This window comes from Salmo salar, chromosome ssa09 (genome assembly GCF_905237065.1).
Source record: "Salmo salar chromosome ssa09, Ssal_v3.1, whole genome shotgun sequence".
NCBI classification, from domain to species: Eukaryota; Metazoa; Chordata; class Actinopteri; order Salmoniformes; family Salmonidae; genus Salmo; species Salmo salar.
In genome coordinates, this window is record NC_059450.1 from 42,795,906 (window position 1) to 42,819,404 (window position 23,499).

At 44.1% G+C, this 23,499-nt stretch overlaps 1 protein-coding gene across 4 annotated transcripts in view; it reads right to left on the reverse strand.

Moving 5' to 3' along the window:
- LOC106611370 (neurexin-3a) overlaps positions 1 to 23,499 on the reverse strand; it is an 825,193-nt gene that overhangs the window by 631,726 nt on the left and 169,968 nt on the right. For all 4 annotated transcript variants that reach the window (XM_045723683.1, XM_045723684.1, XM_045723681.1 and 1 more), the window contains exons 6-7: positions 8,003 to 8,304; positions 3,815 to 3,976 (exon numbers count right to left, since the gene is read on the reverse strand). In XM_045723683.1, the coding sequence (XP_045579639.1) occupies positions 3,815 to 3,976; positions 8,003 to 8,304 (464 nt within the window). The remainder of the gene's footprint in view (positions 1 to 3,814; positions 3,977 to 8,002; positions 8,305 to 23,499) is intronic.

Here is a 23,499-nt window from a genome sequence, read left to right on the forward strand (position 1 = left end):
GACGGGTGAGGGCAGCCGACCGTTCAGACGGGTGAGGGCATTCACAGCAACCTGCCTGCACATAGTTTGAAGTACAATACCAACATATCTTGGGGCGGCAGGAAGCCTAGTTATCCCTCACCCATCATAGCCCTGTGATTACAAACCAATCAGAGCGCTTGAAAAGGTGCATCTGAACACTGCACCCACTGCACTCAGGTCAGAGTGTTATCGTCGTCCGAAGAAAGAAGACACACATTTTTCATGAGCATTGGGCCAGTAACCAAAAGCTTGCTAGATAGAATCCCCGAGCTGACAAGGTAAAAATCTGTCGTTCTGCCCCTTAACAAGGCAGTTTACCCACTGTTCCTAGGCCGTCATTGTAAATAAGAATTTGTTCTTAACTGACTTGCCTAGTTTCTAAATAGCTACTGTAGTAGGTCAAAGCTGTGCACTGGAAAACCTTGGTAGAGCATGGGTGGAATAGGCATTGTGGTGCTCATGTGAATTTCCTTTCTATTCCGACTTCAGACCATTGCCTTTTCTCTCTTAAAACATTGTTTTTGTTTTTTGAATACAATAAAGAATTAGATAGATTATGCTTAGTTGTTTACAATATGATTATCAAAAAATACTTGAAAATGTCCATTTCAAAATGTACTTGTAATACAGTATAAACTATTGCAAATAACAAAATATACATGTTGATTATGCTGCAAAATGTATTGACATTCTGAAATGACATACAATTCTCCGATGATTACAATTACACTACATGTATAAATGATTGAATTTGACGTTATTTTAACAAAACTAGCTGTCTCTTTGTCAGCGTTTCTCTGAAAGGAAAGACGTCTTACGGATGATAAAGGAGACATAATGACTATCATTATGTCCATTTATGTAAGGCACAATGACCGGCTACCAACAGCTACCAAGTAAATGTGTGTGTGTGTGTGTGTGTGTGTGCGTGTGTGTGTGTGTGTGCATGTGCGTGTGTGAGCAGCGGGAGACGTGGGGACTACCTGGTGCCATGGTAACAAAACATTTATCCATAATGGTGTTAGATGGCAGAGACATCGCCAGCAGGCAAATTAGTCTTAATGGCAGGGAACGCAGTGTGGAGGATAGAAGTGTTTCTGTGTACATGCGGGGTGTGTGTGTGTGTGTGTGTGTGTGTGTGTGTGTGTGTGTGTGTGTGTCTGTGTGTCTGTGTGTGTGTGTGTGTGTGTGAGTGATTCACCCATCATGAGAGGAGATGGAGGCTGAAAGGTAAAGGGACCAGATGCATTCTGAGCAACAACGATGGAACAGTGACCTCCCTGGCATCAGTGACTGTGGAAATGCATATGAGTATGAATAAGTGTTCATACGCATGTATGATGTTGTTCATGAGCTAGTGGGAACAGTGTTACAGTAGTGACTGGGCCAGTATAATGTAGGAAGGGGTAAAAGCCCAGTCTTACAGCAGTGATTGGGTCAGTATTCTGTAGGTAGGGGTAAACGACCAGTAAAACAGTAGTGATTGGGTCAGTATTACGTAGGTAGGGGTAAAGGACCAGTGTTACAGTAGTGATTGGGTCAGTATACTGTAGGCAGGGGTAAAGGCCCAGAGCAACAGTAGTGATTGGGACAGTAAAAGCCTAGTGATACAGTAGTGATTGGGTCAGTGTAATGTATGTAGGGGTAAAGGATCAGTGTTACAGTAGTGATTGGGTCAGTATAATGTAGGTAGGGGTAAAGGACCAGTGTTTCAGTAGTGATTGGGTCAGTATAATGTAGGTAGGGGTAAAGGCCCAGTGTTACAGTAGTGATTGGGTCAGTATAATGTAGGTAGGGGTAAAGGACCAGTGTTTCAGTAGTGATTGGGTCAGTATAATGTAGGTAGGGGTAAAGGACCAGTGTTTCAGTAGTGATTGGGTCAGTATAATGTAGGTAGGGGTAAAGGCCCAGTGTTACAGTAGTGATTGGGTCAGTATAATGTAGGTAGGGGTAAAGGATCAGTGATACAGTAGTGATTGGGTCAGTATAATGTAGGTAGGGGTAAAGGCCCGGTGATACAGTAGTGATTGGGTCAGTATAATGTAGGTTGGGGTAAAGGACCAGTGTTTCAGTAGTGATTGGGTCAGTATAATGTAGGTAGGGGTAAAGGACCAGTGTTTCAGTAGTGATTGGGTCAGTATAATGTAGGTAGGGGTAAAGGCCCAGTGTTACAGTAGTGATTGGGTCAGTATAATGTAGGTAGGGGTAAAGGATCAGTGATACAGTAATGATTGGGTCAGTATAATGTAGGTAGGAGTAAAGGATCAGTGATACAGTAGTGATTGGGTCAGTATAATGTAGGTAGGGGTAAAGGATCAGTGATACAGTAGTGATTGGGTCAGTATAATGTAGGTAGGGGTAAAGGATCAGTGTTACAGTAGTGATTGGGTCAGTATAATGTAGGTAGGCGTAAAGGATCAGTGATACAGTAGTGATTGGGTCAGTATAATGTAGGTAGGGGTAAAGGACCAGTGTTTCAGTAGTGATTGGGTCAGTATAATGTAGTTGGGGGTAAAGGATCAGTGTTACAGTAGTGATTGGGTCAGTATAATGTAGGTAGGGGTAAAGGCCCGGTGATACAGTAGTGATTGGGTCAGTATAATGTAGGTTGGGGTAAAGGTCTAGTGTTTCAGTAGTGATTGGGTCAGTATAATGTAGGTAGGGGTAAAGGCCCAGTGATACAGTAGTGATTGGGTCAGTATAATGTAGGTCGGGGTAAAGGCCCAGTGTTACAGTAGTGATTGGGTCAGTATAATGTATGTAGGGGTAAAGGATCAGTGTTTCTGTGTGTGTTACTGTGTGTGTTTCTCTGTGTGTGTTTCTGTGTGTGTGTGTTTCTGTGTGTGTGTGTTTCTGTGTGTGTGTGTTTCTGTGTGTGTGTGTTTCTGTGTGTGTGTGTGTGTGTTTCTGTGTGTTTCTGTGTGTGTGTGTTTCTGTGTGTGTGTGTGTGTGTTTCTGTGTGTGTGTGTTTCTGTGTGTGTGTGTGTTTCTGTGTGTGTGTTTGCTCAGAGGGAAACGGTGGCGCTGTTTAAAATGGGCTGAATGTCAGCATCTAATCAAAATATCTCGGAGCATAACGCACTCAATGATGCAGACCCTTTTTAAACTGTCCCTTTGCTTCCTATTGCCACGTTTGACCCAGCTGCATAGTCAACCAATCCCATTCCATCTCTTCAACCGAGCCTTTGCCACTGCTAGACGTCCTCAGCCGCAATCAAATTATTTACCAACAATTAAAAAACTAAATGATATACCCCTGCAACAGTTTCCTGTCAGTGACTGTGAATTTGATCAGACGGCTCCAAGAAGATCCTGAAAGCTTGTGTCTCCCTCCTTCAAAACCAGATGGGCTTTATTGAATTCAGTCCTGATTTCATAAGACCCACAGAGCATAATACACATTGCAAAAAGCTCTCTTTTTACAAGTAACCTTTTAGTGAACACACAGTGTAGCATACTATCAGTTCCCAAACTTTCAACCTAAGCTTGAACCGTACCCCGCTGTACAAGTTAGTCCTGACCAGCCGTTTTAGAAACACTGTTTTTTAATAGATTCTGCTAAAATTAATCAAATGGAAACATAGAAATGGAAAGAAGCTCAACCATCTTGAGTCGAGGGGCAACCAAACAATTTGATAAACACTGAAAAGGAAAAGGTGCAGCTCTTGCTCACCAGTAAAATCCTATTTAATAACGAATTACGTTAAGCGGTAATATGTTTTCGTAATGGTGAGCGAGTGTTTGCGCCTTTTTCTTTTCAAATCTAAAACGTACATACTGCCAGCAGTCTCACCTCTTTGAGGCAGCCCATGAAGTTGTTGCTGACAGGAGATCCAGGCAGGTCGGCGGTACTGGGGCTTCCACCCACGTAGAAGAAGTCATCGGACCCCAGCATGGTGTAGTCCTCCTGGGTGTAGCCTGTGGTCGTCAGGATACCGTCAACCGATAACGTCACCTAGACAACGGGAAGAACCAGGAAGGAGAAAGTCCACTCATGACCATCTTGGGGTTGGTTAGCAATTGGGTAAGGTTCCTCTTATGTACCAGGGACTAGGTTTGTCAGGGTTTTTTGTCTGGATATTGTCTCAGTTGTGTTTTGGTTTTGCTCGCTCTATAGAGTCCCAAAACCAGGACCGTGTCACTGGATTCCTCAGTGATTATGTCACGTACTTCAACTCTTAGGTTCAACAAGGTCAGGTAGAGAAAATATATCAGCAGTATATTTTCTTTAACTTTGAATGCAGGTTAGAATATGTGATTTCTTTCTTTTGGAATTTGGTTAGGTTTGAATGGTTAGTAAGATGCCAACAACACCAAGGACAAATTGATTGTGCTTATTTTAGTTCAACTGATAGGTGGTTTATTGAGACATTGACAAGCATAGGGAAGATGCTAATTCCACACATGAGGAGTATTAAATATCATTCCATATTGCAGTGAGATACTGGCTAAATACAAAATGAGTTGAGTGAATGGGGGTGCAACCATAAAGTGAGGCCCACCCCTCTAAGTTAGCTGGATGGAACATACCAAAGGCCAAGCACTACACACTCAGACCACACCAAAAGCCATGAGGGGTGGGGGGGGGGGGGTTCAAGGCAGGTGTAGCATACCAATCACCACACTAACATGCAGTGCACGCAAAATAACAGCTTGAATGGCAGGTGAGAGTTGGGTGTTAGGTAGGTTTTCTGGAAAGCAAAGGATGAGAATGGTGTGAGAATGGAGGGAGAGGGGGAGAGGTTTAGGCATGTCATGCGCCACTGTCTACTGGAAACAACTGTCAGAGCTCCCATTGGTGACCTTTTGGGTTTTCCTTTCCTATTTTGTTGTAGTTGTAGTTGTGGAAAAGATGCAGGCAGTTTGGTCAACAGTCATCAGCCAAAAGATAGGGAATGCATGGAGGCTTTAGTAAAACAGTATATCCCTAAAGAAAGACTAGATCTGGAGGGCTTTGGAAGAGAGGAAGAAGTTGTAGAAAAGTTGTAGAAAAGCAGAAAAGAAGGAGGAGAGAAGCTATTGTGAGAAACAGGAAGATGAAAGAGAGAGGGAGGGACAGGGGGAGGAAATCAAATATAAAGAAAGCCAAGAAATACCAAACACAGGAAGAAGGAAGAAAGGGAGGGAATAAAGAGGGGAGGGAAGATGGGAAATAAAGAGGGGGAGGGTAGATGGGAAATAAAGAGGGGGAGGGAAGATGGGAAATAAAGAGGGGAGGGAAGAGGGGAAATAAAGAGGGGAGGGAAGAGGGGAAATAAAGAGGGGAGAGAAGAGGGGAATGAAGAAAGGGAGGGAATAAAGAGGGGGAGGGAAGATGGGAAATAAAGAGGGGGAGGGAAGATGGGAAATAAAGAAGGGAGGGAAGAGGGGAAGGAAGAAAGGGAGGGAATAAAGAGGGGAGGGAAGATGGGAAATAAAGAGGGGGAGGGTAGATGGGAAATAAAGAGGGGAGGGAAGAGGGGAAGGAAGAAAGGGAGGGAATAAAGAGGGGGAGGGAAGATGGGAAATAAAGAGGGGAGGGAAGAGGGGAAATAAAGAGGGGAGGGAAGAGGGGAAATAAAGAGGGGAGAGAAGAGGGGAAGGAAGAAAGGGAGGGAATAAAGAGGGGGAGGGAAGATGGGAAATAAAGAGGGGGAGGGAAGATGGGAAATAAAGAGGGGAGGGAGGAGGGGAAGGAAGAAAGGGAGGGAATAAAGAGGGGAGGGAAGATGGGAAATAAAGAGGGGAGGGAAGAGGGGAAATAAAGAGGGGAGAGAAGAGGGGAAGGAAGAAAGGGAGGGAATAAAGAGGGGGAGGGAAAATGGGAAATAAAGAGGGGGAGGGAAGATGGGAAATAAAGAGGGGAGGGAAGAGGGGAAGGAAGAAAGGGAGGGAATAAAGAGGGGAGGGAAGATGGGAAATAAAGACGGGGAGGGTAGATGGGAAATAAAGAGGGGAGGGAAGAGGGGAAATAGAGGGGAGGGAAGAGGGGAAGGAAGAAAGGGAGGGAATAAAGACGGGGAGGGAAGATGGGAAATAAAGAGGGGGAGGGAAGAGGGAGAAGGAAGAAAGGGAGGGTATAAAGAGGGGAGGGAAGAAGGGGGAGGAGGAGGGGGAAGGAAGGAGAACAGAAAACCCCAAAGGAAAATAGGAATGATATATACCAGACAATGGAGTTTGTTTACCATAGCGTGTCCAATGCCTGATTGCTTTGAGGAAAAGGGGGGAAGAAATGAAAATAAATAGTGAACCAGAGGGGTTGTTAATTAATAAAAAAACGAAATAAACAATATGAATAAAGAATGATGAAGACTTTGGATTGGGTGTTGTTAGTACAATAGCTGGTTTGGCAATGGTCAGTAGGACAATGATTCATTCCATGAGTGAGTGGTTAGATGTCGTTTTCTACAAAAGCTTGTTCCCAGGGAGATAAGACAGAGAGAGTGACTGAGAAAGAGAAAGACTGGGGGATACTCAATGGACTATAACTCAATGTGTAAATCCAGACTGTTCCATAGGTAGAGGGATGAACCTTAGTCGTAGTAATATCAAAATGTTTAAAATGAAATGTCAAAAACAACATCTGACATTAATGTATTTTACAAAATATAGTCTAAATTAAAATTGTTTCAAATTATAATCTAACTACAAATTCCTTACATCTCATAGTTGAAATCCAAGGTCCTAGTCTATCTTTGGCCCCCTCACCTAGAGCCAGAAACCTCCCTCCATCCACTCTCACTGAGGAGGGGAAAGGGAACAAGACCTTGACTATTAACATATTTCAGAATGCGGATTTCTGGGCGATTTTACAGCTGAACTGAGATCAGTCTAGAGTAAACAGGAGCCATTGTGGTTGACTGGAGCTTCCCTCTGCCAGCAGCCACGATCAGGGAGAGATAGAGAGAGAGAGAGAAGCAGTCTCCTGAACACATCAAAAGTGTGATGGCTTCTGGGAGGGAGAGAGAGACAGAGAGAGCGAGAGAGAGAGCGAGAGAAGCAATCTCCTGAACACATAAAATGTGTGATGGTTTCTGGTAGAGAGAGAGACAGAGAGAGAGAGAGAATAGTGGGGGGTTCTGCTCACAGAGGCAAACAGTGAGCCTTGATGGACAGAAGAAAATCCGACAGGAAATTGGTGCTCTTGGAATTCAGAAAATATGGAGAAAATTAATACGGGAAAGTAAGTCAAAGTAGGCATGAAATAAACAATGTTTTTAGTACATAGTAAGTCATTGCGATTAAAAATATAGTCTTAAGAAGAAAACAAAATCAAACGAACTGTAGGAATTCTTGTGAACTTTTCCATCTATGATCGACAAACTAAAAGAACAGGAGAATGTATGACGCTCGATAAAAACTATTTAGGAACTGAACCCAATTAAGATTGAATTAATAACTAAACATATCACGGGTCTTTCACCTAGTATCAGTTATCCTGCATATACTTTTACATATACATATATATACATATATATATATATATATATATATACACATATATATGTATGTGTATATATATATGTGTATATATATATATGTATATATATGTATATGTAAAAGTATATGCAGGATAACTGATACTAGGTGAAAGACCCGTATATGTTTAGTTATTAATTCAATCTTAATTGGGTTCAGTTCCTAAATAGTTTTTATCGAGCGTCATACATTCTCCTGTTCTTTTAGTTTGTTGATCATAGATGGAAAAGTTCACAAGAATTCCTACAGTTCGTTTGATTTTGTTTTCTTCTTAAGACTATATATTTTTTTAAATATATATATGTGTGTTTATATACATGTTATACGTGTTAGCACCCTCCCTAGCCAAAATGTCCTGTCTCACCCTCCCTAGCCACAATTTCCTGTCTCACCCTCCCTAGCCACAATTTCCTGTCTCACCCTCCCGAGCCACTATTACCTGTCTCACCCTCCCTAGCCACAATTTCCTGTCTCACCCTCCCGAGCCACTATTACCTGTCTCACCCTCCCTAGCCACTATTACCTGTCTGAGGTTACGTGTGACCTTGACTTCGTGCCAGGCATTGTCATTGAACTTCCCGTTGACAGGCTCCACGATGGCCTCGAAGGCCCCGGAGCCCAGGTTGATGACCAGGGACACGGCTCCGTCCTTCAGGGCCAGGTTGACATAGTCAGCAGACTTCCCCGTGTGGAGGATCAGGCCATTGCGCTGCCACGTCTTGAAGGAGAGTGTGATCTCGTCGCTGGAGGACTGGATAGGGTTCTGGGACAGGTCGTAGCAGAAGTACTCAGAGCCGCGGAACGTGGCCACATTCTCCTCCCGCGCTGCAAGGGAACAGAGAACAGGTGTTAGAAACCAACGATAAAGATAAACCAAAGAGAAAAAGGAGGGAGAGGTTAGGACCTAATATAGAAAACACAACAGAGAAACTTGAGATGTTATTAGCATGAAGACTCTCCAGATACCTAGGACATTCAAAGATGTAGTCAAGACACAATTAAAGCAACCCCAGCATACACTTAGTCAGGCAAAAATGTGCGTAACAGACACCAATAATACTGAGAAGATACAGGATAGACTGAGTTTCAGGGCAGCGTGACAATCAAATATAACATTTGGAGAGAGGGAGTGTCAGGCATAGCTATCGTCAAACATTATCAGAATGCTAATTTTGCAGCTGGAATCGGTATTTCCTGTGAAATGGCAGGATTGTGATAAAGGGTTATGCTTTAAATTAGATAGAAGGGAGGAGAGAAAAAGAGGGCATGAGAGAGAGAGAGAGAGAGAGAGAGAAGGAGCGAGAGAGAAAGAGAGAAGGAGCGAGAGAGAGAGAGAGAGAAGGAGAGAGAGAAGGAGCGAGAGAGAGAGAGAAAAAGAGAGAGAAAAAGAGAGAGTAGAGGGAGCATCAAGGAGATGAACATTGTTGAGCACATTCAGGCCTTGGCGAAAGAGAGAAAGACAGAGAGAGGAGACAGAGAGAGGAGACAGAGAGAGGGGAGTGGAGAGAAAGACAGAAGACAGATAGGGAATGAGACAAAATAAGAGAGTGAATGGCTAGTGAGTAAGAAAGAAAGAGGGTGAGGGAGGGAGGGAGGGAGGGAGGGAGGGAGGGAGGGAGGGAGGGAGGGAGGGAGGGAGGGAGGGAGGGAGGGAGGGAGGGAGAAAAAGAGGGCCGTCTGGTGCACTTATCTGTGAGATCATCTTCAATTAGCTCTCTGTCTGCAAAGTGGAGTGATGCTGGGGAGTGTGTGGGTTTAGCCATGGCCAGGCGGAATATATCAGAGCCAGCCAGCCAGCGCTAGCCGCTCCGCTCCATCTCTGGCTCTGGGCTACAACATGTTCTCTGCATACTCAATAAGGCCCTGGTCGACTGGAAATGGCTTCCGTCTTTGATCCTCTGAATAAAGCGGCTACAGAGTCTTCAGGCCTCATTTCCTCAAAAGGAATCCATTCCACAGTGAAAATGGCACTTGGCTAGAATGTGTGCCTCAGGCCCAGGTCCAGGGCTGAACGAGCAGAGGGTAATTTGACCCATAGAATTACATACAGGATTTCTATGATTTGACATCACAATAGGTCAACTGTCAGGTGCAGCCTGGGTGAAGCTAAACATTTGCCATAAGATAATAAATTATATTCATCTGACCTGCCTGGGTCAAAGACACGTCAAATAATGATTTAGATTGGAGTTTTGAGACTATTCCAGTTCTATTGTATTGGAAAAACTACATTCAAGTGCAGCTCAAGTATATTGGAAGAATATACATATATATATAAACTCAGCAGAAAAAGAAATGTCCTCTCACTGTCAACTGTGTTTATTTTCAGCAAACTTAACATGTCTAAATATTTGTACGAACATAAGATTCAACAACTGAGACATAAACTGAACAAGTTCCACAGACATGTGACTAACAGAAATTGAATAATGTGTCCCTGAAAAAAGGGGGGGTGGGGGTCAAAATCAAAAGTTACAGTCAGTATCTGGTGTGGACACCAGCTGCATTGTCACGACTTCTGCCGAAGTCGGTTCCTCTCCTTGTTCGGGCGGTGTTCAGCAGTCGACGTCACCGGTCTTCTAGCCTTAGCCGATCCATTTTTCATTTTCCATTTGTTTTGTCTTGTTTTCCCACACACGTGGTTTTCATTCCCTCATTACGTGTTGTGTGTTTAACCCTCTGTTCCCCCCATGTCTTTGTGTGGTACTGTTTGTTGTAAGTGCTTGTGCACATTGTTGTCTGGTGCACGATGGGTTTTGTACCCATTCTTTATTATTCTGGATGCCGGTGGTTATATGTATATTTAAATTAAACTGCTCCGGTTATTACCCAGTTCTGCTCTCCTCCGCCTGCCCTGGCGTAAGTTGGGTCCGCAGTTTGTGGGGCCATTTAAAGTCCTGAGGAGACTGAACGAGGTGAGTTACAGATTACAGTTTCCCCCCGATTACCGTATTAACCCCTCGTTCCATGTGTCTCTCCTCAGGCCGGTGGTGGCTGGCCCGGTCCAGGAGTCTGAGGTGCGCGAGGTTCCTCCACCCCCTCTGGACAACGAGGGGGCCCCGGCATACTCCGTTCGTTCCATACTGGACTTGAGGCGTCGGGCGAGGGGCCTTCAGTACCTCGTGGACTGGGAGGGGTATGGCCCGGAGGAGAGATGCTGGGTTCCGGTGGAGGACGTGTTGGACCCTTCAATGCTGCAGGAGTTCCACCGTCTCCGTCCGCATCGCCCTGCACCTCGCCCTACGTGTTGTCCCCGAGGCCGGTGTTGACGCGTGGCTCCAAGGGCGGGGTACTGTCACGACTTCTGCCGAAGTCGGTTCCTCTCCTTGTTCGGGCGGTGTTTGGCGGTCGACGTCACAGGTCTTCTAGACTTCGCCGATCCATTTTTCATTTTCCATTTGTTTTGTCTTGTTTTCCCACACACATGCTTTTCATTCCCTCATTACGTGTTGTGTGTTTAACCCTCTATTCCCCCCATGTCTTTGTGTGGTACTGTTTGTTGTAAGTGCTTGCACATTGTTGTCTGGTGCGCGACAGGTTTTTTACCCATTCTTTATTATTCTGGATGCCGCCCGATATATGTGTCTGACTTCGCTGCCACCAGTTATGCACCCCTTACATGCATTAAGTACTGCAGTGCATCTTCTCCTCATAGACTGCACCAGATTTGGCAGTTCTTGCTGAGAGATATTACCCCACACTTCCAGCAAGGCACCTGCAAGTTCCAAGACATTTCTGGAGGGAATGGCCCTAGCCCTCACCCTCCGATCCAACAGATCCCAGACGTGCTAAATGGGATTGAGATCCGGGCTTTTCGCTGGCCATGGCAGAACACTGACATACCTGTCTTTCAGGAAATCACACACAGAACGAGCAGTATGACTGGTGGCATTGTCATACTGGAGGGGCATGTCAGGATGAGCCTGCAGGAAGGGTACCACATGAGGGAGAAGGATGTCTTCCCTGTAACGCACAGTACTACGTTTGCCTGCAATGACAACAAGCTCAGTCTGATGATGCTGTGACACACCGCCCCAGACCATGACGGACCCTCCACCTCCAAATCCATCCCGCTCCAGAGTACAGACCTAAAGGCGAAACCGACCATCACCCCTGGTGAAACAAAACCACAACTCGTCAGTGAAGAGCACTTTTTGCCAGTCCTGTCTGGTCCAGCAATGGTGGGTTTGTGCCCATAGGTGACGTTGTTGCCGGTGATGTCTGGTGAGTACCTGCCTTACAACAGGCCTACAAGTCCTCAGTCCAGCCACTCTCAGCCTATTGCGGACAGTCTGAGCACTGTTGGAGGGATTGCGCGTTCCTGGTGTAACCTGTGCAGGTGTTGTTAGACGTGGTCTTCCACTACGAGGACGATCAGCTGTCCGTCCTGTCTCCCTGTAGCGCTGTCTTAGGCGTCTCACAGTACGGATATTGCAATTTATTGCCCTGGCCACATCTGCAGTCCTCATGCCTCCTTGCAGAATGGCTAAGGCACATTCACACAGATGAGCATGGACCCTGGGCATCTTTCTTTTGGTGTATTTCAGAGTCAGTAGAAAGGCCTCTTTATTGTCCTAGGTTCTCATAACTGTGACCTTAATTGCCTACCGTCTGTAAGCTGTTAGTGTATTAATGACCGTTCCACAGGTGCATGTTCATTGAACAAGCATGGAAAACAGTGATTAAACCCTTTACAATGAAGTTATTTGGATTTTCACAAATTATCTTTGAAAGACAGGGTCCTGAAAATGGGACATTTCTGTTCTTGCTGAGTTTATATATATATAGACATCAAAACTATGAAATAACACATATGGAATCATGTAGTAAACTAAAAAGTTTTCAACAAATCAAAATATAGTTTATATTTGGGATTCTTCAAAGTAGCCACCCTTTGCGTTGATGACCGCTTTGTACATACTTGGCATTCTATCAACCAGCTTCATTGGGTAGTCACCTGGAATGCATTTCAATTAACAGGTGTGCCTTGTTAAAAGTTAATATGTGGAATTTCTTTCCTTCTTAATGCATTTGAGCCAATCAGATGTGTTGTGACAAGGTAGGGTGGTATACAGAAGATAGCCCTATTTGGTAAAAGACCAAGTCCATATTATGGCAAGAACAGCTCAAATAAGCAAAGAGAAATGACAGTCCATCATTTCTTTAAGACATGAAGGTCAGTCAATACAGAACTTTTAAATAACTTTTAAAGTTTCTTCAAGTGTAGTTGCAAAAATTGATGGTGTTGCTTCAATATATCCACATCATTTTCCTTTCTCATGATGCCATCTATTTTGTGAAGTGAACCAGTCCCTCCTGCAGCAAAGCACCCCCACAATATGATGTTGTCACCCCCGTGCTTCACTGTTGGGATGATGTTCTTCGGCTTGCAAGCCTCCCCCTTTTTCCTCCAAACATAACAAAGGTCATTATGGCCAAACAGTTCTATTTTTATTTCATCAGACGAGAGGACATTTCTCCAAAAAAGTACGATCTTTGTCACCATGTGCGGTAGCAAACCGCAGTCTGGCTTTTTTATGGCAGTTTTGGAGCAGTGGCTTCTTCCTTGCTGAGCGGCCTTTCAGGTTATGTCGATATAGGACTCTTTTTTACTGTGGATATTAATACTTTTGTACCTGTTTCCTCCACCATCTTCACAAGGTCCTTTGCTGTTGTTCTGGGATTGATTTGCGCTTTTCGCACCAAAATACGTTCATCTATAGGAGACAGAACGCATCTACTTCCTCAGCAGTATGATGGCTGCGTGGTCCCATGTGTTCATACTTGCGTACTATTGTTTGTACAGATGAATGTGGTACCTTCAGGAGTTTGGAAATTGCTCCCAAGGATGAACCAGACTTGTGGAGGTCTACAATTGTTTTTCTGAGGTCTTGGCTGATTTCTTTTGATTTTCCCATGATGTCAAGCCAAGAGGCACTGAGTTTGAAGGTAGGCCTTGAAATACATTCACAGGTACACCTCCAACTGATTCAAATGATGTCAATTAGCCTATCAGAAGCTTCTAAAGCTATGACATAATTTTCATGAATTTTCCAAGCTGTTTAAAGGCACAGTCAACTTAGTGTATGTAAACTTCTGACCCACTGGAATTGTGATACAGTGAATTATAGATGAAATAATCTGTCTGTAAATAACTGTTGGAAAAATGACTTGTCACCCACAAAGTAGATGTCCTAACCGACTTGCCAAAACTATAGTTTGTAAACTTCCGACATCAACTATATCTATACTTCCAATATACTTGAGCTGCACTTGAATGTAGTTTTTCCAGTACAATAGTATTGGAATAGTTTCAAACTCCAAGCTAAATCACTATTTGACGTGTTTTTGACCCAGGCAGGTCAGATGAATGTATTATCTTACGGCAAATGTTTAGGTTCACCCAGGCTCCACCTTACAGTTGACCTATTGTGAGGTCAAATCATAGAAATCCTGTATTTAATTCTATGGGTCAAATTACCCTCTGCTCATTCTGTCCAATCAGCACTGGACCTGGGCCTGAGGCACACATTCTAGCCAAGTGCCATTTTCACTGTGGAATGGATTCCTTTTGAGGAAATGAGGCCTGAAGACTCTGTAGCCGCTTTATTCAGACGATCAAAGACGGAAGCCATTTCCAGAGAAAACCAGTACATCATGTTTTAGCATTACTCCAGTTGTTAAACAGCAGCAAACTATTCCACTACTTACAGTACATGACCTCACAGAGTAAATAGACCATTGTGTTGGACATGGCACTTTGGCACACAGCCTTGGTACCAAACAATAAACAACATGCAACATTAAATCCTCTAGGCTAAATCCATTATGTTGTGATGGAGAAAGAGCACGCTAGAGTACGGAGAAAAAAAGCCTACCAGTGACACGACAGTTCTCACTTGCATTTAGACAAATAGACTCCCATGAAGAAACTTAAGTTAGCACCAGTTTGTTGAATGCTATTATATCAATGGTCCACCTAACTAAGCAAATCACAAGCTGTTTATCCAAACAGACACGACTCACAATGCAGAAACAAAAATTCCCACTCCCCCCTGCCAGACATCTTATCTCTGGGTCGGAAGGGCAACCTGACATCACAGACACCCCTGCACCTCCTAATAACACCTCCCCTCATAGGCTCCTGTGTTCATTTATTAATTAAGGCAAGTTGTCATGCCCTGATCTGTTTCACCTGTCTTTGTGATTGTCTCCACCCCCCTCCAGGTGTCACCCATCTTCCCCTTTAACCACTGTGTATTTCCACCTGTGTTTTCTGTCTGTCTGTTGCCATTTCGTCTTGTTTGTTCAAGTCTACCAGCGTTTTGTGTCTCAGCTCCTGCTTTTTCCAGTTTCTCGTCCTCCTGGTTTTTGACCCTTGCCTGTCCTGACCCTGTACCAGCCCACCTGACCTCTCTGCCTGTCTCTGAGCCTGCCTGCTATCCTGTACCTTGCTCCACCTCTGGATTACCAACCTCTGCCTGACCTGAGCCTGCCTGCCGTCCTGTATCTTGGCCTCTACTCTGGGTTATTGATCCCTGCCTGCCTTGACCTGTCGTTTGCCTGCCCCTGTTACAATAAACATTGTTACTTCACACAGTCTGCACTTGGATCTTACCTTGGTACCTGATACAAGTGTTGTTTTAACTAAAGACCTGGCCAGGCCAGCGAGTCACACCAGATGTTAGAGCTCATCCATTACCTCCACGCTCCTCAATACTTAATGAGCACGGCAGAGCAAGGGAACACACCCTGAGCTAAGAGACTGTCTTCATGACTAAGTTGGAGGGAAGGAACAGGAAGAGAGGAGAGACAGCTTGGGAAATACCCACTGAGGGAGATACAGTCTGGGGTTACGTAGAGGGAGGAAGGTGAGTTGTAGTGCAGACTTGAGATACTAGTGTGGAGGAAACCTTGTGGTATACATTACTACTAGGGCACTTTTTGTTTTGGTGGAAGAAAGGGAAATGGGGAATGAAAACAAGCTTGTTTTAACGAGAGACCATACATGAGAGGCCAAGCATGAGAGGCCATACAGGAGAGACCATACACGAGAGACCATACATGAGGGGCCATACATGATAGGCCATACATGAGAGGCCATACATGAGAGACCATACACGAGAGGCCATACACGAGAGGCCATACATGAGAGTCCATACACGAGAGACCATACACGAGAGACCATACATGAGAGACCATACATGAAAACCCCCTTACAGCCCAAATGACATCCGCTCAGTTCAAACAAAGCTAATTCAACGTTGAGTTTCCGCTCCTCTCAGATTCAGAGAGTTTAGTAGTCACATGCATAGGGTTGCAGGTGTCATTTCAGGGTACAGTGAAAATCTTAGGCTTCGAGCTCCAACATGCAGGACTAAGTGAAGTAACATTATGAAAAATGTCATAAAAAACAACAATATATACGTAGATAGAAATAGCACTGTATACATAATAACAACTGTGGCAGTGATGAATATATACATGACCATTGGGGTGGAGGTAAAGTAAAGACAATTGAGGGGGTGGGGGGAATGACCATAGGGGGAACAGCAGCATGACCATTGGGGTGGAGGTAAAGTAAAGACTATTGAGGGGGTGGGGGGGAATGACCATAGGGGGAACAGCAGCATGACCATTGGGGTGGAGGTAAAGTAAAGACTATTGAGGCGGTGGGGGGGAATGACCATAGGGGTAGCAGCAGCATGACCATTGGGGTGGAGGTAAAGTAAAGACTATTGAGGGGGTGGGGGGAATGACCATAGGGGGAACAGCAGCATGACCATTGGGGTGGAGGTAAAGTAAAGACTATTGAGGGGGTGGGGGGGAATGACCATAGGGGGAACAGCAGCATGACCATTGGGGTGGAGGTAAAGTAAAGACTATTGAGGGGGTGGGGGGGAATGACCATAGGGGGAACAGCAGCATGACCATTGGGGTGGAGGTAAAGTAAAGACTATTGAGGCGGTGGGGGGGAATGACCATAGGGGTAGCAGCAGCATGACCATTGGGGTGGAGGTAAAGTAAAGACTATTGAGGGGGTGGGGGGGAATGACCATAGGGGGAACAGCAGCATGACCATTGGGGTGGAGGTAAAGTAAAGACTATTGAGGCGGTGGGGGGGGGAATGACCATAGGGGGAACATCAGCATGACCATTGAGTAAAATAAAAACAATAAAACATTTTAATAAAACAATTCTAATAAAAAGTCATAATACACATATTGACAATCAGACATACTGTACATAGCCTCTCCCCCTAGGCTCAGTGATTTGAATTGAACCCTCCCTCAGTGGGGTGAGGTAAACTCAAACCCTTCCACCAGGCTCCCCACCTCCTCATCTCACCATTCTCATCCCACCTCCCTCCATCTCTGCATGAAACTATCAACTATCCAAAACTATATTTGGATCAATATTGTCATTTGACGTTTCAGTTGACACTAAATCAACAAACAAATGAATGTACAGTTAGTGAGATAGAGAGACCTTTAATTCAAAAAGATTCTGAGATAGCGCAGGGTCAGCAGGCTAAACAGGAAGGACGGCTCCTGTTAGAGTACAACACACCAATGACAAAATGTACCAAAGAGACAGAGCTCTGCTAGAGGTCCCCTTGGGTTTTATAACTATAGCGATTGTGCTGAAACATGGAATCTTAATAAATAGGCCTAGAATATCTTTATGAGTCAAATCTGGATAGGGACTGTTATGGTGCAGTAACGATTTTAACGGTCTCCATAAGCCATTCCTTGATAACTCTATGGGTGATGAATGAGACTGGATTAGCCCTGGCAGGAGTTATCCGTAAAAGTGTCAGAGGAGAAGAAATGCCAGAAACTAGTTATGGGTCCACTAAATCTTGTCCATTTTGAGTGCAGAGAACTGAACTGCACCTGGGTGGCAATTCTTCTCAAAACGTCTCCTTTTGAAAATGTCTCCTTTTGAAAACGTCTCCTTTTGAAAACGTCTCCTTTTGAAAACGTCTCCTTTTGAAAAGGAGGCTCTATACATTTGAACAGTCTCAACTTTATTGAAACAATATGTAACCAAAGTGTTTCAATCTCCGGTATCACTTAATCTGTTTTTTTGCTTCAACTTAACTCGTCATTGATTTAAGTTATTGGTTGGAAAGTTCTCTGGAATGGATTCCCCCAAATCTAAATGAGTTGATGGAATAGTGAAGCGGACTAAAAAGTGTTCTAGTGGGTTCTACTGACAGAATAAATTGGGTTCTAGTGGGTTCTACTGACAGAATAAATTGGGTTCTAATGGGTTCTACTGACAGACTAAATGTTGTTCTAGTGGGTTCTACTGACGGACTAAATGTTGTTCAAGTGGGTTCTACTGACAGAATAAATTGTGTTCTAGTGGGTTCTACTGACAGACTAAATTGTGTTCTAGTGGGTTCTACTGACAGACTAAATTGGGTTCCAGTGGGGTCTATTCTTACAGAAGCAGAGAGAACAGTTTATGGCTTAGTTGGCTGTAGCCTTTAACAATTTTCCCTTTACACCGCCTGATATAGATGTCCTGGATGGCATGGAGATCAGCCCCAGTGATGTACTGGGCTGTCAGCACCACCCTCTGTAGAACCATGTGATCGAGGATGGTGCTGTTGCAGTGATGCAGCCAGTCAAGATGCTCTCAATGGTGCATCTGTATAACTTCTTGAGGGGTTGAATTCCAAGAAAATGTAATGTAAAATGTTGTTTCTTTGAACTGTAAGTACAGCTTAAAACAAACGTACAGATTGAAAACAAACGTTCTGTACCTGTGTAAAGTAGCACTAAAAGCCTCTTCTCAGCAGTGTCTCCAATATTGAGCTGAATGATTCTTTGTTGGTGCAGTTTAATTACATAAAAGGTCACAGGTAGTCACAATTTATGTACAGGTAGTCACAGTTAATGTATAGGTAGTCACAATGTATGTACAGGTAGTCACAATGTATGTACAGGTAGTCACAGTTTATGTACAGGTAGTCACAGGTAATGTACAGGTAGTCACAGGTAATGTACAGGTAGTCACAGGTTACGTACAGGCAGTCACAGGTTATGCACAGGAAGTCACAGGTTATGCACAGGAAGTCACAGGTTATGTACAGGTAGTCACAGGTAATGTAGAGTATGTGAATGGTGGAATTTTATAAGAAACGAGGGAAGTGTCTATCAGAACAATATGGTGGCATGGGAATCATGAGATAATGTTGGCGCGCACACACAAACCTAGTATTATAATATTATAAAATGCAACACACATGAACGTGCATGGACACACACACACACACCACACATTCTGTCGATCGGAGGCGTGATCAACAGGGTGGATCTGGCCTGAGAGCATTGAGGAATTCCAGGGTTGACCATCTGATTTAACACAGAGACACACAGAGACAAGTAAGCCCAGGCAGGCATACCCACCCATACATATTCAACAGAACAGCCCCACTGCAGTGCTCCTCTCTTTATCACTCTCTTTCTCTGCCTCACCTGACAAGGACACCTTACATAGAAACAGATTGCTTAGCAAAGGGGGAATTATTCATATGAGCTTGCTATTTTTAATCAGAATAAAAGTGTTATTCACAGAACGCAGGGAATAAGTTACTAAACAAACAGGATAGAGCAGGAGAGAGCGATAGAAAGAGATAGAATAAGACAGAGTGAGGATTGAGAGCGAGAGAGGACAGAGAGAGAGGGAAGGGAACAGGGGAAGGAGGAGGGAAAGATAGAGAGAAAGAGAGAGAGAAAGAGAGTAAAGAGAATCTGATTGATATTTCACTCTTTAATCACGGGCGTAACGCTCTCGAATCCCTCCCTACCAGTTGTGTATCAAACCAGACCGTCGCCATGCTACCATAACACCCAGAAGTAATATGGGAAAAGCTCTATGAGGCGGGTCACACTCAACACGATGGCTTTCTTTCACCATTCTACATGTAACTCCGCCATGTCAGTATGGGCCGCTTTGTTGCAGATATACAAGACAATCTGGGGAAGAGTTCAGCCTAGTCAAAACGAGTCAACAAACGACAACGACAAGGACGTGGATTATCCATTTACGTCCCTCTCGCTCACTCCCTCCCTCTGAAAATTATTAATCCATTATGTGGAAGCTGCGGGTGACCGCCTTCCACCGGAAACAATTTCATACACAGCTAATTTACATTTGTCAGCTCTTTTTGATCTCTGGCATTAGCTGTATTTGATTAATTCTCTCATCTCTTCAATTACAGGTAGGGCTGAGGTGCACAGAGAGAGAGAGAGAGAGAGAGAGAGAGAGAGAGAGAGAGAGAGAGAGAGAGAGAGAGAGAGAGAGCGAGAAAGACAAAGAGAGAGAGACAGAGAGAGAGAGAGCGAGAGAGAGAGAGAGAAAGACAAAGAGAGAGCGAGAGACAGAGAGAGAGAGAGAGACAGTGAGAGAGAGAGAGAGAGAGAGAGAGAGAGAGAGAGAGAGAGAGAGAGAGAGAGGGGAGAGAGAGAGAGAGAGAGAGAGAGAGAGAGAGAGAGAGAGAGAGAGAGAGAGATTATAACTCTTAGGCTTCATCAGTAACTACGAATCAGAGTTTAGAGTATAACTCTTTGACTACAGCAGTAACTATGAATCACCGAGTATCACTTTGTACTCTTCTGTATCTATTTTATTCTATTTTGCTGGAAGAAAACTAAAAGAGAGAGGGGGAGAAAGAGAGAGAGATTAGAGACACACATTTCCCTCAGATTACACAGGCCCACAAAGAATTGAAAACAAATCCAATTTTGATAAACTCCCATATCTACTGGGTGAAATACCACAGTGTGCCATCACAACAGCAAGATTTGTGACCTGTTGCCACAAGAAAAGGGCAACCAGTGAAGAACAAACACCATTGTAAATACAACCCATATTTATGTTAATTTATTTCCCCTTTTTTACTTTAACTAAATTGCACATCGTTATAACACTGTATAGAGATATAATATGACATTTGAAATGTCTGTATTCTTTTGGAGCTTGTGTGAGTGTAATATTTGTTTATTTCACTTTTGTTTATTATCCATTTCACTTGCATTGGCAATGTAAACATGTGTTTCCCATGCCAATAAAGCCCTTTGAAATGAATATAATTGAGAGAGACAAAGAGAGACAGAGAGAGAGAGAGAGAAAGAAAGAAAGAAAGAAAGAAAGAATGAAAGAATGAAAGAATGAAAGAAAGAAAGAAAGAAAGAAAGAAAGAAAGAAAGAAAGAAAGAAAGAAAGAAAGAAAGAAAGAAAGAATAGAAAGAAAGGAGAGAAAAGAAAGAAAGAGAAATTGAGGAGGATGATGGGTGGAAACTTTTATATAGCATGTATCCCACTAAAGATTCTACAGTCAAGCTAACACTATTTTCTACTACATACCCAGTCTCTATTTGAGGCACAGCTCAAGATCTTGTTTTACAGTAATGCATAGCATGTCCTCACAGGTCAATAAAATTGTGTTCAGCTTGAAAATTGTCTTACCGGGAAAAAAATAGAAGGTTGGCTATGTATACCGGAATGTTAAATAGCTCAGAACGAAAAATCATTTTTACGAACACGACACACAAGTGCACACATGCTCACACACACACCGCACGCATGCACGCATGCGCGTGCACACATACACATGTGGGATGTATTTTGGGGTGCAGATGCTCCTTTTGCTTGTGGGAGGAGATTATCCCACACAAAAGAATGATTACATGGTTGAATGAGCAAGATATTAAAACATGACCACCTTTCATCAGAGCTCAGGTGGGAACAATCATGGTTAGATGTTGCTGCAATTACACCAACAACAAACTGAAGCAAAGAGCATATCTAGCCCGAGGAGCAGCACATAAACTGCATTTGATGAAAGGGTTGTTGTCCTGAGTAGAATTGTCCTCCTATATATTTGTAAATAAGCCAATACAGTATTTTGTGTTTGAAGACTAGCAGACTAATTGTGCCTATTTTATAAATGCTACAACAGAATATTATAACAGGAAATATCTCTACCTTGTCTGTCTGTCTGACTCTCATTCTCTCTGTCTCTATCATTTTTGCTGTCTCTCTCTGTCTCTCTGTCTCTCTCTTTAGTCTCTCTCTGACTCTCGCGCTCTCCCTCCCCTCTCTCTCTATCTCTCTGCCTCACTCTCTCTCTGTCTCTCTGTCTCTCTCTCTGTCTCTCTGTCTCTCTCTGTCTGCCTGTCTGTGTTCAAGGTTGTATTGTAACATCTCTGAGATGGTTATTTGAATCAGTTGTGTAGTGCTAGGGCAAGGTGAGGGCCCCAGGACCAAGTTTGGGAAACCCTGCTTTAATGGGGAGAGGCAATGGCATGTAGCCCCACCCCACCCCAAAAAGAGAGAGAGAGAAAAGAAACAACACAATGCATCAAAGGCTAGCAAAAAGAGGGGGATATGCCTCTCCTCTCGTCTCCTCTCATCTCCTCTCCTCTCGTCTCCTCTCCTCTTGTCTCCTCTCCTCCTTCTCATACGTTTCTCATACACAGCGAAAATAAATACATTTTAGCGGATGAAGGGAGGAGAAGATGAGAGTAGAGAAGGGTTTCGAAACGAGGGAACGAGATGATGAGAGCGAGCCAAGATGGAGCAGAGATAACAATCACTAATTACAGTGCTCAGGCGGATTTCCATCTGTCACCAGGCTTGACCAATGGAGCGTCCCGATGTCGGAACCAAACGATTATGCGGAATGGAGTGAGGGAGGAAATATGGAGGAAAGAGAGATGATGAAGGGAATATAGGGTGGAGGGGAGGAAGAGGGGGGAGCCCATATTCTCATTGGCTGGGGTGTGGGAATTATCAGTTGCCATTTTGACTCCATCTATGGAGTGTGCCGGTAGCAAAGAGAATAGCCACAGTCAGAGATATCACACATTCATTTTGACTCCATCTATGGAGTGTGCCGGTAGCAAAGAGAATAGCCACAGTCAGAGATATCACACATTCATTTTGACTCCATCTATGGAGTGTGCCGGTAGCAAAGAGAATAGCCACAGTCAGAGATATCACACATTCAGTTGTAATTAATATAATACAAAATAAAAATGTTTATTGTCACATACACCGGATAGGTGCAGTGAAATGTGTTGTTTTACAGGGTCAGCCATAGTGGTATGATAGGTGCAGTGAAATGTGTTGTTTTACAGGGTCAGCCATAGTGGTATGACATGTGCAGTGAAATGTGTTGTTTTACAGGGTCAGCTATAGTAGTATGACACCCCTGGAGCAAATTAGGGTTAAGTACCTTGCTCCATGGTCCATCGGCAGATTTTTCACCTTGTCGGCTCACATATTCAAACTTGCAACCTTTCGGTTAGTGGCCCAACGCACTAACCGCTAGGCTACCATATCAACTCAGAGAGACACATCAGGGTACAGAGGTGTCTCCATGGGGACTCCCTGCTTAAATAAAGGTCAAATAAATATAATCTTTCCATACATATTTATTTTTTAAATAAATAACAATATCCACAAACTGAAATGAAATGGTGTTCTCTCACACTTCTGACTACCAACCAGACCCTTTCCCCCTAGGCTGCTATAGCTATTTCATCCAGAGGAGAGAGAGGGAGATGAGGAGGAGAGAGATCCAGGGAGGGAGGAGAGGAAGGGTGAGGGGGGGGGGGTGAATCTCTCCTGCGCCTGGTGCCTTCTGTCTGGGGTGGTGGTGCAGGCACAACTCCCTGAAGCATGACAGGCCTTGGGTCCCGGGAGACTTCTCATTTACTCTCCAACATAATACAGTATTATTGGTCGTTATCACTGCTGTCAGCACCTGTGTAGATACCTAATGAAGGGCCTGCCGATGCCTCCGCTCCCTCTGCCGCTACACTACCGGTACAGCCGCAGCGGCACTGCAATTTCTCAGCTGAGCAGCCGCCCCCTTGGCGATGGGGGAAGGTAAAAACGGTTTGCAGAAGGTGACAGAACAGTAGAAGAGGGGTGGAGGAGGAGGGGGAAATGGGTGGAAGGGAAGAGGAGAAGGGGGAAAGGGTGGATTTAAAAATATAT